The sequence below is a fragment of the Hydra vulgaris genome, chromosome 08 (assembly GCF_038396675.1).
Source record: "Hydra vulgaris chromosome 08, alternate assembly HydraT2T_AEP".
Lineage (NCBI taxonomy): Eukaryota > Metazoa > Cnidaria > Hydrozoa > Anthoathecata > Hydridae > Hydra > Hydra vulgaris.
The window spans coordinates 5,025,291-5,040,112 of NC_088927.1; the positions used below are offsets into that span (position 1 = coordinate 5,025,291).

A 14,822-nucleotide genomic window follows, 5' to 3' on the forward strand; every position below is an offset into this window, starting at 1 on the left:
TGGTCAATTATAAGAGGAATCTTATTAAAAAGCAAGATGTTATCTACAAATAAAAAAGATTTTAAGGAAAATGGATAGCCGCCTCAAAAAAAGTAACTCGAAGCAAGATCCAGCAGATGATGTCAAGTACTTGCAAAGATATTTGGTTTCCATCTTAAAGTCCATTAAAAAATGTAAAAAATTATTGAAATAAATAAATAATTCAATTAGCTTCATTGTGTCAAAAAATTACAAAAACCTGTTTAGTAGTTTTAGCGTAATTAACAGTTAAAGGAATTTCATCATGTTCAACTGATAAATGAATTATGATTCGTTAAAACATCTAAACAGACTCAATTTTATTTTTAACATTTTATTCAGCCCCGATTTTATTTTTAACAAACATTGGAATTGCCATTGTCAAAATTAATCTTTGATTGGTTACTATATTTCTTAAGTTTTAATGATGTTTATATCACACATATTTTTCTTTTTAGATTATTCAAGATATTAATTCATTTCATCGTTTAATCAATCAAGCAGAAAATGATTATTATGCTCTTTACAAGTAATTATTTATTTATTTAAATAAATAGCAGTAACTAACTAGCAGTAACATAACTAGCAGTAAACAACAAAAATTAATGAATAATGTATAGAAAAACAGTTATTAGTTTAATATAAAGTTAGATTTTTATTTTTTTATTTTAATTGACTTCCCCCAGAGAAGGTCACTACAGACAATGAGGCTACTTAGTTGTGGTTATAACCCTCTCTCAACTCTATAATTCCGAAACACAAACCTTAACGAACAAGGCTGCTGCGCAGAGAAACAAGTTGAGCGCGGTACTACCAGGGATGTGGTGGTAATCAAACTTGGAACCTCTCGCTTACGAAGTAAGTGCTCTACCACAACACCACTACCGTATTACACTATTTCCCAGAGTACTTTATTTAAAATAAGATTTATTTTGTGAGGTGTCATATAAGTTCTATAGCACCATTATTATAATAGAAATTGTAAGTGTTACCTTATTTCATAGAGCACTGTATTAAAAATAAATAAGGTTTATTTGGGAGGTGTTGTATAATTTCTATAGCAACCCTCATTATAAGAGAAATTATAATAGTTACATGTTTTCAAGACCACTGTGAAACACTGTGAAGCACTGTGAAACACTGTGAGCAGAGTGTTAAAAATAGTTTAATCAGATTTTCAACAAATTATTACAACAATATTTAAATTAGGTTTCCAACAAATTATTACAACAACATAAACATAACCTTGAGTATTTCAAAAACATTGTAATCATACCTATAATTATTATTATAGTTTGCATTAAAAAAAAATAGTGGTTCAAAATAAGCAACAACACAATAACTAATTGTTAAAACCTGTTTAAATGTAAATATTAAACTTAATTAATGAAATGATTTTTAAATCATTTTAATTTACTTAAAATATATTTTTATTCTAGGCAGAACTAAATAAATAAATAAAAATGTATATAATAATGAGAAAACATTTTTAAATTTCAATATAACATAGTTTTTTAGTTAAAATATAAAAGAAGATCCTATAAATTTGGTATGACTTTGGTAAAACTAAGAAATGAAGAAGAAATAGGTATTTAAAAGTAGACATTTAAATTTGTATAAATCTGTAATCCTATCAATTCATATATAAGAGATTATACACATAACTAGTTTGCTTTAAAAAGTTAAAAAGTTGCAGTTAAAAAAAAAGAAAAAAATAAATATGATAAAATATAGACATAATTTTGTAAACAAAATAAATATAAAATCAACAGACCAACACGGGTTATGAAATAGAGAATATAATGAAGTAGAGGATATAATGAAATAGAGGATATAATAAAATAGAGGATATAATGTTAAAAAAATTTTATTCCCTAACTGACTGGTTAGCAAGTACTAAGAATTTCTAAAAAACTTGTAATCTTCCTCCTTTTTTCATTAAATAATGATAACTGATATTATACTTTGCTGGATGTTTTTATTTAAATGACATTTAATTGAACAAGTTTTAAATGTTTTTGAACAATGCTTCTGAAAACTGTTTCGCATATAAAGATAGATAGTCTTAGAGCGGTAATATTTATAAAACTATGTTCAGATTAATTAAAATGTATAAGTTTGTTATCTGGTCCCGTGATTGGTTTCTTGTCGCGTGGTTTGTCATCTGGTCATGAGATTGGACAAGATGGTCACATGGTGTGCTAAAGAATCCACTGGAACTTCATAAAACTGTTTTTCTTTGACTTGAACAGCTAATAAGAAATAAGAAATTCATTTCTCAATCATGTGCATTACAGACTAACAACTCTTTTATGTCTATGATATCTCTTAAAACATTGCATCTTGATTCTTGATTTGCTGGTTGTTTTTACTCTAACATGGAAAAACTTTCCCATTTCTTATTTAATTTTTACTTTAAAGAAATATTAAAAAAACACAATAGAGTTTAACTTTATTTTAAAATTTAACTTTATTTACTATTGAGTGATTTCAAAAAAGTCTTTTTCTTTATTTTCTTTTCTTTTTTTATTCAACTTTCTTAAAACTTTTTGTTTGTTTGTTGTTAGTTCGATAAAATTAATTAAATACAATTCAATTCAATACAAATCAATAAAATCTACAATCCAACCTTCTCTCAATTATAGAATTAGAAACTTATATTAAAACTCCAAAACACTAATCTTAACAAGTTTGCTGCTCGGAGATGCAAGTTAAGTGCGTTGTGCTCAATAGACATTCTTACTTCTTCTTACTTCTTACAAAGTTGTATAAACTGAGCTCTTCTTACAGAAATAATGAAGTTTATTTATAAACATCTACAGAGCAGGTAACTTATGTTTTTGTATCAATTTGTATTGTTTTGCACATTATGATAAAGGAGGGTTATATTGAAGTTATAAGCAAAATATCTATCTAGAAACGTCAAGAAGAGATTAAAGACAGTTTGCTTTACAATTTTAAAAATTTATTTCATTTACCTTGTTTCGTTTGCATTGTGAAGATTCTAAAACTAACTTTTGGTAGAATATTTAAAATTAAAATCAAACATTTAAAAGTATATTTAAGTAAAAAATTCATCAAAACAGAACCAAACTACTTATTAGTTAACCTGACATTTTAAGGTAAATATTTATTTTAAGGTAAATAATAAAAGTTCTAAATATTTATTTTAAGGTAAATAATAAAAGTTCTAAATATTTATTTTAAGGTAAATAATAAAAGTTCTAAATATTTATTTTAAGGTAAATAATAAAAGTTCTAAATATTTATTTTAAGGTAAATAATAAAAGTTCTAAATATTTATTTTAAGGTAAATAATAAAAGTTCTAAATATTTATTTTAAGGTAAATAATAAAAGTTCTAAATATTTATTTTAAGGTAAATAATAAAAGTTCTAAATATTTATTTTAAGGTAAATAATAAAAGTTCTAAATATTTATTTTAAGGTAAATAATAAAAGTTCTAAATATTTATTTTAAGGTAAATAATAAAAGTTCTAAATATTTATTTTAAGGTAAATAATAAAAGTTCTAAATATTTATTTTAAGGTAAATAATAAAAGTTCTAAATATTTATTTTAAGGTAAATAATAAAAGTTCTAAATATTTATTTTAAGGTAAATAATAAAAGTTCTAAATATTTATTTTAAGGTAAATAATAAAAGTTCTAAATATTTATTTTAAGGTAAATAATAAAAGTTCTAAATATTTATTTTAAGGTAAATAATAAAAGTTCTAAATATTTATTTTAAGGTAAATAATAAAAGTTCTAAATATTTATTTTAAGGTAAATAATAAAAGTTCTAAATATTTATTTTAAGGTAAATAATAAAAGTTCTAAATATTTATTTTAAGGTAAATAATAAAAGTTCTAAATATTTATTTTAAGGTAAATAATAAAAGTTCTAAATATTTATTTTAAGGTAAATAATAAAAGTTCTAAATATTTATTTTAAGGTAAATAATAAAAGTTCTAAATATTTATTTTAAGGTAAATAATAAAAGTTCTAAATATTTATTTTAAGGTAAATAATAAAAGTTCTAAATATTTATTTTAAGGTAAATAATAAAAGTTCTAAATATTTATTTTAAGGTAAATAATAAAAGTTCTAAATATTTATTTTAAGGTAAATAATAAAAGTTCTAAATATTTATTTTAAGGTAAATAATAAAAGTTCTAAATATTTATTTTAAGGTAAATAATAAAAGTTCTAAATATTTATTTTAAGGTAAATAATAAAAGTTCTAAATATTTATTTTAAGGTAAATAATAAAAGTTCTAAATATTTATTTTAAGGTAAATAATAAAAGTTCTAAATATTTATTTTAAGGTAAATAATAAAAGTTCTAAATATTTATTTTAAGGTAAATAATAAAAGTTCTAAATATTTATTTTAAGGTAAATAATAAAAGTTCTAAATATTTATTTTAAGGTAAATAATAAAAGTTCTAAATATTTATTTTAAGGTAAATAATAAAAGTTCTAAATATTTATTTTAAGGTAAATAATAAAAGTTCTAAATATTTATTTTAAGGTAAATAATAAAAGTTCTAAATATTTATTTTAAGGTAAATAATAAAAGTTCTAAATATTTATTTTAAGGTAAATAATAAAAGTTCTAAATATTTATTTTAAGGTAAATAATAAAAGTTCTAAATATTTATTTTAAGGTAAATAATAAAAGTTCTAAATATTTATTTTAAGGTAAATAATAAAAGTTCTAAATATTTATTTTAAGGTAAATAATAAAAGTTCTAAATATTTATTTTAAGGTAAATAATAAAAGTTCTAAATATTTATTTTAAGGTAAATAATAAAAGTTCTAAATATTTATTTTAAGGTAAATAATAAAAGTTCTAAATATTTATTTTAAGGTAAATAATAAAAGTTCTAAATATTTATTTTAAGGTAAATAATAAAAGTTCTAAATATTTATTTTAAGGTAAATAATAAAAGTTCTAAATATTTATTTTAAGGTAAATAATAAAAGTTCTAAATATTTATTTTAAGGTAAATAATAAAAGTTCTAAATATTTATTTTAAGGTAAATAATAAAAGTTCTAAATATTTATTTTAAGGTAAATAATAAAAGTTCTAAATATTTATTTTAAGGTAAATTATAAAAGTTCTAAATATTTATTTTAAGGTAAATAATAAAAGTTCTAAATATTTATTTTAAGGTAAATAATAAAAGTTCTAAATATTTATCTGACATTCTAGGTTTCTAATAAAAGTATCTTCGAAATCCGAAGTCAGATGAAAATTGTATCAAAAAAAAATTTAAGCTTCTTTAGCAATCTAACAGGAATATTTTTTTTAACTATTACCACTAAAAACTCAGTGTTTGATCAACTCTTTAGCAGTATTTTGAAAAACATCTTGTATTCTGAGGTTCTGTAAAGGCAGATCATTTTTTAACTACAATATCAATATCGTACTGATGTTTAATGATATATAATTTGAGGCGGTTGATTCAGGTTGATTCTTTGGTTTTAAACGATATGTTTCAAATAAAGTTTTAAAATAAGATGGCCTAGAAATACGTTGAACAATGGTAAGTTTTTTGTTAAGCCCTTTTAAGACTTATAAATTTTAATAAATTTTATGTTAGATTTTTTGTTATGATTTTTATGGTTTCACTTTGTTTACTTATTGAAAATAGGATTTAACACATTGACCTATTTGTTTTGTTATATATTTAATGATTAATGTGATGGATTCAGATTTTTCGGTGTAAGCTGTGTTAATTATCTCCTATAATTGCATTTTAACGAAAATCGCAATAGATAGAGCTCGGGAGTGAAAAGATTTTAATGCACATCTATGTGGATGAGACCTAGTTTTTGTGGGGGTTTTTTTATTCTAAAATCTAATTATTGCAATTATTAACATAATTATATAATACATTAATAAATATTATATTGAGTTTGCATTATGCATAATTCGAGTACAAAATATTTCTAGATCCGTTTGATTACTCTTACTTAGCAACCTTTTTTTTTTATTTATTTACACATGTTTTATTTGAAAAATTTATTTTTAGGGCTTATATCTTTATTGCGTCAAGTGGAAATGCTTATGTCATAATGAAAAATGCAAGATTGCAGAACTGCATCAATAATGAGACAAACATAAAACACTTATTAAACGTGCTAGAACAGTTCATTGAAAAGATGGGAGGGTTTGATGCTATAAGTAGTTTAAAAGGAGAGCCTTTACTGTAAAAGAGATTTTAAATATATAAAATTAATAAATTAAAAAAAATAATTACCTTTTAAAAGTTTGTAAAATCTTTCATTCGTCTTGTTTGGATATAGCGTTAGAAAAAAAAAAGACAAATTTTATGCAATACTTTAAAATTTTGTTTTGTCTTGTTTGTTTGTTTATATTTGGACTTTTTAAAATTACATATAAACCCATGTGTATATGTACTTCTCTACTGCTTACGCGTTTAAAAATTTTTCTCTACTGCTTACGCATTTAAAAATTCTTCTCTACTGCTTACGCGTTTAAAAATTCTTCTCTACTGCTTACGCATTTAAAAATTAGAGAAAATAAAAGTTTTCCAGTGTTTAGTTTTCGAAGTTGAAAATACCAAGAGCAAAAAATTTTTTCTATTATAAGTCTTGTTATTTTAAAATCTTATACATTTATAATTTATATTAAAACTATAAAATATCTAATATATATAATATTAATACCAAAGCGGTCTGATAAATCTGTTGTTAGTAACCCAGTTGGCGTTTCATCTTGTGAAACCAACTTTCTTGGTAGTCCTATTTTTTCTGATGTTGATTAAAAATCTTTTTTTCTTTTTCTCTCATTCCTTTGACGATAATCTTTAATAGAGGCGAATTGTTTTTCATAAAGTTTGTGAAACATTCCTAAATTTTCAAGATTTGTATAAAACTAAGTTTTTTTTCTGTTTATAGTTTTTGTAAAGTGGTTTGGCACAGGTTAATTATTCTTTAAGTAAAAGTATATATTTTGTTAAACTAACTATTTATCTATTATAATAGATACCAATATTTATAATTATAATAGATACCAATATTTATAATTATAATAGATACCCATATTGCAAATAGTAAATCATTATTCCTCAAAATTTTAATTTTTTCAAAAATGGAATATGATTTTTCATATGTCATAGAGTTTCGTGCATTAAAAACAAGTTCAAAACATTTGAGTTAGCAAATTTTTTTACTTCCTTAGAGTTATTTGGTTATTTTTAGGGTTCTAGGAAAAAATGCTCCCGTAGAAAATCTCCTTGGTAATTATCACCTCGAAAAAATCCCCCGCAAAAATTAAAATTTAAAAAAAAATTTTTGTTTTAAAATTAATAGATTGGCTGCCCAAACCTAAACTCTCTGTCAATGTAGCAGCACTCCTTGAATGTTCTACCTATTTATCAGCCGATGTATTGTACACTCCTTGCATGTTCAACTTATTTGTCAGTCGATTTATGAAAAATGAAGGATTAAGGTTCTGTTTATATTATTATATGTATGTATAAAATACCTATATTATAAACAACTATTATTGTGATATATAAAAAACTATTATACTGATATATCGTTTATTTTATGCGCTGTAAAAAAATAATCCTGGGGGACTTTTTCCGCTGGAATTTTTTCTCAGAGGGATTTTTTTCGGGGGGATTTTTTCCTTTTAGTTTATAAATCTTTTTTTACCTGTAGAAAAAAGCATCTCTGATTTATTAATTGCATTATATTCAAGATTTGAATTGAAGTTAGGAAACTGTATGCTTGGTTTTTTGTCAACAAAATAGTTGGCGTAACCACGTCTTTTGATTGTTCCCAATATTTCCCTCTTGTTTTTCTGGTAATTAATTTTATCGAAGTGTTCTTTTTAACTGAGCATTTAAATGTAGAAGGCACAACAGCCTGCATAAAAAGTGTAAAAAAATACTGTATAAATATATAAAAAAAACTTTTAGCAAAATTTTTCCGTAGGACTTTTTAAACATAAAGGAGCATTTAAAGTATGAGTACATACATCGACTATCTTTGTCTGCTGCCGCAAGAGAGTGCCACAAATGAGTGTATTGCGAATCACAAAATGCGTGTAATATCCAGGGGTGCGAAGTATAGTCGATTTTTAGGGATTTTTTGGACTCCGGACTCTGAACATTTTTTATTATTATAAACTTTTTTGTGTCAATTAAACAGAGTTTTTGAGTATGAAGTAGTCCCTAAAATGCTTGAGTAGACTCTATAAAGTTTTAAATATACTGTAAAAAGTTATAATTTGTTTGACTTCATCTCTTTGTTCAAAAAATAACTTTTTTTATAATAAAAAATTAATATTTATTAATACAAAATATTGTTTACTTCAAGTGTACATGCGGTAGTTGTGTAGTGGTAGAGCGCTCGATTGGTAAGCAAAAAATTCCAAGTTCGTTTACCGCGCTTGAATTATTTCTCCACGCATCGGCCTTCTCTGATTTTACACCTTTCCCAAAAATGATATAATTAATTATAACAAAATGATATAATTAGTCAACCCACAAAATGATATAATTAGTTAACCCACAAGATGACATAATTAGTTAACCCACAAAAAATAGTTACTAAAATCATATTATAATAACTTGTAAACTAAAAGGGTATTTAAACAAAATGTTGTAATGCGTTTTTTTTAATTTAAATAATAAATTATAGCCACTCAAAAAATATCACGAGTTTTATTATGACGACGTGCTAAGACACATTTAATAGACTTCATTGCTACACTTGTAAAATAATACTTTCTATGTTTAAAAAAACTTTTAAAATTATTTTATCAGTAAAGCCATAGCCTGTTAGTTTAAACGATATCATTAGAAAAACGTTAATTAGTTTAACGCTTCACTTTTTTTAGAAAAGTGAAGCGTTAAACTATTTAAAATTAAAATTCTCATCATATTCGCCTACAGAAAAACCGGGATAATCACAGTCACAGCCTAAGCATAATTCGACAACTAGTCATCAGTGTACACCAAAGACTTTGTGTAACACATATGCTGTGATTTGCCTCTTATATTCTTTATGAGCAATGTCTGCTATAGGCAATGTATGGAATAAACAGGCTGCATATTTTTTGAATAACTTAAATGTCGGAGGGTTTGCTTTATGCAGCATTATTCAATCCGTGCATGCTTTTACTGGTTTAAATTTATGTAACTGTTCGCTAAAAATATTTAAGTTAATAAACTTATAGAAGTTAATAAGTGTTTGTTAGGAAACCTTCATAACAAAGAATTAAAAAAATCCCAAAGTTTTGGAGTCCCAACAATTATTATGACGGACGGGACTCAGGATTCCAAGTAAAAATAGGGACTCCGACTTCACATCCCTGGTAATGTCTTATGTCTTAACCGGTATAACGTTGTGAAATTTAAATATGTAATTAATCAATCTTTATATTATGGTGGTGTTAGTTGATATCGATTCGGTTTTCAATTTGCGTTTTTAATTGCAGTTAAAGCAACAACGACAACAACAAAAAGTGGTTTAGTAATAATGATAAATCTTTAATTTCGAAGAAAAACTTAAATTAAAATATTGGAAACTAATTAACAGGTAGACCACCATCAATAGTTATGAAAATATTAAATTACAAAGATAAAGTGCAAGTTTTAAAAAGTGCGAGTAAACTAAAAGGATCGGGAATATATATTAATAAGGATTATTCATTGGAAACTACATCTATCAGGAAAAAACTAATCGAGCAAATGAAGATACATAGGGAAAATGGTATGTTTTCGGTTGTAATTTAAAATAAATTAATACTATTAATAATAGTAAAAGTAAAAAGTTTTCAAACCATTTGTCTCACAGAAACCCTGGTACCAGATTTATCTTGTTTATCTCGACGCCATGGTGTCGAGATAAACAAGTGGAAAAAAACTCAAATTTTTAACGACAAAACTAAAAAATTATTCATCAAGGCAGAAATTCTGAGATAATAGATGGAGGAGTATGTTATTTTATCTACAACTCTTTGAATTTTAAACCGCTAACCGAATTTAGTGTAATTAGTTATAATTCTGATTCATTAATAACCGAAGAATAAAGAAAGCGGCCGTGGCGCAGTGGTTAGAATGCCTACTTTATAAGCAGGAAATCCAGGTTCAAACCCAGTAGGCACGCAACGTTTTATTCACGTTTCAATCACGTGTATTTTAGGTGACTTCGTCCAGGTTACTATTTTACGTGAAAGTCACGTGAAAGTTACGTGCCAAAATATCGCGCCTAACGAAACTATTTTTATTCTTAATAAAAACCTGTGATAAGAAATATGAAATAATATTTTTTATTATATTATTTATTTTTTTATAGTATAGTTTTTGTATTCATTATATTAGTTATAATTATTTTACTGTTATGATGATATAATTAATTTTTATTGTAGTTTAATCATAGTTAAAAAAAAAAAATTTGGTCTATATAATATCTTATAACGCAATGCATTTAAAACAGAACTAAATAGTCCAATATATTTTAAGTTGTAATATCTAATATCCAAATTACATCAAATTAAGTTAAATAAATTAGTACCAAGCGTCCCTATTTGCCACACAAATAAGATTAAACTCAAATACAAGGTATGCTTTTTTTCTACTTTATGATATAATATTTTAGACTAGCGAATTTGTCCATTTTGCTTACTTAATTTAGTACGAAATAAGTTATGTTATAACGAATTTAATATTAAATTAAGTAAGCTACATGGACAAATTATAAGTTCTAGCAGAACTTATTCTTGATTCTTGAACAATAATAATGTCTCTAGTACTTCTGCATACATTATTACTCAAGAGTCGTTTAGATAAAAACCTAAAATAGATTTTTTTTCTTCATTTGGTTTTTATCAACAAGGTTAAAGAGTTTATCCAAGATAATATCAATAAATAAATGTGTTATGTTATTTATTATTGATATATGTATATATTATTATTAAATACTTTATCTTTTTATAATATATGACATCTTGATCTTGTGCTTTACTTGTTAAAAAGGGTTAATACTTATTTATTTCCTTTTTTTATATTATTTGAATATTATATGATTAATATATATATATTCGAGTTATATGAAATTATTATTATATATATATTATATGACTTTTATTACTATTGTTATTATGTACAATATAAAACAGGTTATTCACGCGGATTTGTTCGATGTTTTCCCCACAAAAAGATAATTATGATGCTATTGTATTTGAAACTGCATTTTACTTATCTTTCAATGTTGACGACCTTCCAATATGTAAAGCAAGTTTCTCTCAAGTATAGCATTGCTTTTTTAAAAATTGTTTAATGATTTAGATCAAAGAAATAGCAACACCAGAAAATCTTGTTGCCAAAACAGTTGGTGACTCACCATGTAAGATTTGTGTTAAAAATTTGTGATTTAAGATGATTATTTATTATTCATATTATTATTAAAGTTTTTATTTGTTTCTTTTGAGCTATATTTGGTGTTGTGAGCTATTATTGGAGAAAATATCGACTTATTCATTAGATAAAGTTTGATGCCTGCTCTTACCCCGTTTCCTTCTTCATGTTTCAATCATGTATATTTTAGGTGACCTTGTCCAGGTGACAATTTTACTTGATTAAACGTGATTGTTACGCTGACAAAATATTGTGTATTTTTTTTATTCATAATAAAAACCTGTGATTAGAAACTTGGAAAGATATTCTTTATTTTATTTACTATTTTTTTATAATTTAGTTTCAGGGATTATCTTATTCGGGATATTCCCGGAATACCAGATATTTTTCTGAAATTTATATTTTTCCAAATATCCGAAAAGTTTTCCATACATACAACTTATATTACAACATATAACAGGTATATATTATTCATCTATTTGTTTTTTTGTTGTTTTAGTCATCATTCATACAAAAATTAAGAAAAGTTTTTAAAAAATTGAGAAACAACTTGGCTGAATGCAAAATTAAGGGGAAAATGAGGGGGAAAATATTCTGAATTTTTTCAGGATATTTTCCGGATATTTTAGATATAATGATTACATGAAATATGTAGTTTATATATTCATTATTGTAATTACTTTTTATTTTACTTTTATAATTATGTAATTATTTTGCATTGTAATTTTATAATAATTTAAAAAGTAGGGCGTAAGATATCTTATAACGTCGCAATGCATTTTTGACAAAATTAAAATGTCACATATATAATATTTTATCCAAACATATTATCTTATAACTAAGTTTTATCAATTTAGGTTTAATAAATATATTATAAAGCTTAGTTCAAAATTGTGTAACGTTATGGCAGATAATTCTCATATTGCAACACGCAAAAGATCAAACCCTACTACAAGGTATACTTTTTTTTCTACCATATTGTATATTATTTTAGACTGTCAAATTTGTCAATGTAATTAATTTGATAATAAATAAGTTATTATAACTTATTTAATATTAAATTTATTAGGCTACATGACAAATGATAAGTTCTGCATAAAATATTATTGACTAGGAAGACCCAATGGTATTGTTATGTTATTGCCTAGGAATATCATTCTGTAGTAAGACCCAATAACCTTTTAACTTTTAAAGTTTGAGAAAATTCACTTTTCCCTTTTTTTTGTCTTCTTTTGTGATCGCACTTTGTAGTAAGAATTTGATTTAATTCATATCTTGTTGGAGAATGCAACTTGATTCTGAGTTGAATTTTCAGCACTCTGTATTTATTGGTGACCTAATTTGACAATACTTTATTATACATATTTTTAGTTTTATACTTAATATATTATATATAATTAGGGGTAGATGAGGCTCCTTAGCCGTGGTGAATGTTTCCACAGCAAAAGGAGCCTCAAGGTGAAAATCTGACCATGGATAAGGAAAATCGTGATATAAAATCCCCACTATAATGCTTTGTGGTTATGTGATAACTATTACATTTTTATAAATTGTTTTAATTTTTGTGTGCATTCTAAAATGACATTTAATGCTGTTCAAAACTTTGTAGATTACTCATTTAAAGCAACTTTGTGGGCTGTCACCTTTGCATCTAGTGAGTTAATGTATGAACAAGTTAATGCAGAAACAGTTGCAAATATAAGAAGATGAAAAACAAAGAAAACAAATTATCATATTATCACATAGTACACAGATGTTATTACATAAGGTGAGTACAGGTCTTTTTCTAATCACGCCCATCAGTTATTAACTTTATATAGATATAGATATAGATAAATCCATAGATAGATATTAGATATAGATATATAGATAAAAAATATTTTTTTAAACTTGTATTTTTTATTATGTACTTCTTTTTTTTTAATCATCTGTCGACTTTTTTGTTACATCTTTTTTTATTAAATACTTTTTTAGCAATCAGAGTATTTTTTTACACTGTATGTAGTATTGTTTTCTTAAAATTATTTAATGATTTAGATAAAAGAAAACAAATAACACACTAGAAAATCTTGTTACCAAAAGTAGTTAGCAACTCTCAAAGTAAGATTTGTTTTAAAAGCTTGTGATTTAAGATAATTATTAAATAATCATACTATTATTTAAGATTTTATTCGTTTCTTTTCAGCTAAATCTGATGCATTAGATAAAGTTTGATGCGTGCTCTTATAGAAGGAAATATCGACTGATTTGTTAGATTGTGTTTGAAGCGTGCTTTTATGGAAGAATAGATATATAAGTTTGAAGCGTGCTCTTCGTAAGTTGCAGATCTACGACTTCGTACTTATTGGATATAAGGAGGATATTTTAACAAAAGTGCAGCTTATGTTACAAATTAAAAATTTTTATGTCAAGAACTAATATACTGACTAATAAAACCATGTATTTTAATACGTATTAAATATTTCCTCGACGATGAGTTTTTTTTCTTTACACGAATCCAAACACTTATAATTGTAATTATAAAGCATAGTTATTGCTTAAATATTACGTGCCAAAATTAACGTAAAAAGCACGTCTTTTAGACAGTTTATGGGGACCAAAAAGTCACCTAAATATCACGTCCCAAAAGTAACGTGAAAAACACGTCCATAAATCACGTGAATTGGTCATTTCATGGGGACCAAAAAGTCACCTAATTGTCACGTGCCAAAATAACGTGAAATTCACGTTTTTGTCACGTCGCTGTGCCTACTGGGAAACGAGCTTTGGACGTATTTTAGCGTCACGGTAAGGAAGGAGGTGTGAACTTCCTGATTAAATGCACTTCTGCGGTGCTCTGTGACAAGACCGTTAGGTCTTCTTCTCCTAAAATTAAAAAAATAAAAAAGTTATAAATAAAATCACTAAAAAAAGTCATTGCATATGTTGTGTACAGACCGTCATCTGGCAATAACAAGTTTTTTGGCAAATGGCAAATGTGTCTTTTTTATGGGGGATTTTAATTATAATGTGTTTGATTATAACACAAAAAAAAAAGTTAAAAGTTCTATGAACATCATATTTCAAAATGGATTCATTCTACCACTAAGCAAACAAACACGAATTACGAGGAATAGTGCAACCTCGATTGATCAAATAATAATTAATTAATTTACAAAAAACAAAATAAAAACTGGAATAATAATATTCAATATATCGGATCATTTCCAAATACTCATAATTGCACATAAAGGTGTCATACACATCCCTCAAAAAAAACAGACTAATAATTCTCTATTTTCTGGAAACTGAGACGAATTTTTACAAATTCAAACCGCAGATACTGCTTATAACAGTTTTCTTTGGATATTCAAAAGACACTATGATAAGCTTACCCAGTAGTAACAAAAATTATTAAAAC

The 14,822-nt window shown here is 24.7% G+C and overlaps 1 protein-coding gene and 1 long non-coding RNA gene across 3 annotated transcripts in view; both read left to right on the forward strand.

Annotated features, from left to right (window-relative positions):
- Positions 1–6,377, forward strand: part of LOC101236832 (protein Njmu-R1) — a 38,267-nt gene extending 31,890 nt beyond the window's left edge. For both annotated transcript variants that reach the window (XM_065802420.1, XM_065802421.1), the window contains exons 12-13: positions 477–547; positions 6,062–6,377. In XM_065802420.1, coding sequence (XP_065658492.1) covers positions 477–547; positions 6,062–6,242 — 252 coding nt within the window. In that variant the 3' untranslated portion in view covers positions 6,243–6,377. The remainder of the gene's footprint in view (positions 1–476; positions 548–6,061) is intronic.
- A 5,075-nt stretch (positions 6,378–11,452) lies between these two features.
- On the forward strand, positions 11,453–13,895 carry LOC136082977 (uncharacterized). The gene is made up of 5 exons (XR_010639832.1): positions 11,453–11,626; positions 11,763–11,882; positions 12,280–12,378; positions 13,032–13,522; positions 13,608–13,895. It is a non-coding gene; the product is annotated as an uncharacterized LOC136082977 (long non-coding RNA).
- Positions 13,896–14,822: the final 927 nt, after the last annotated feature.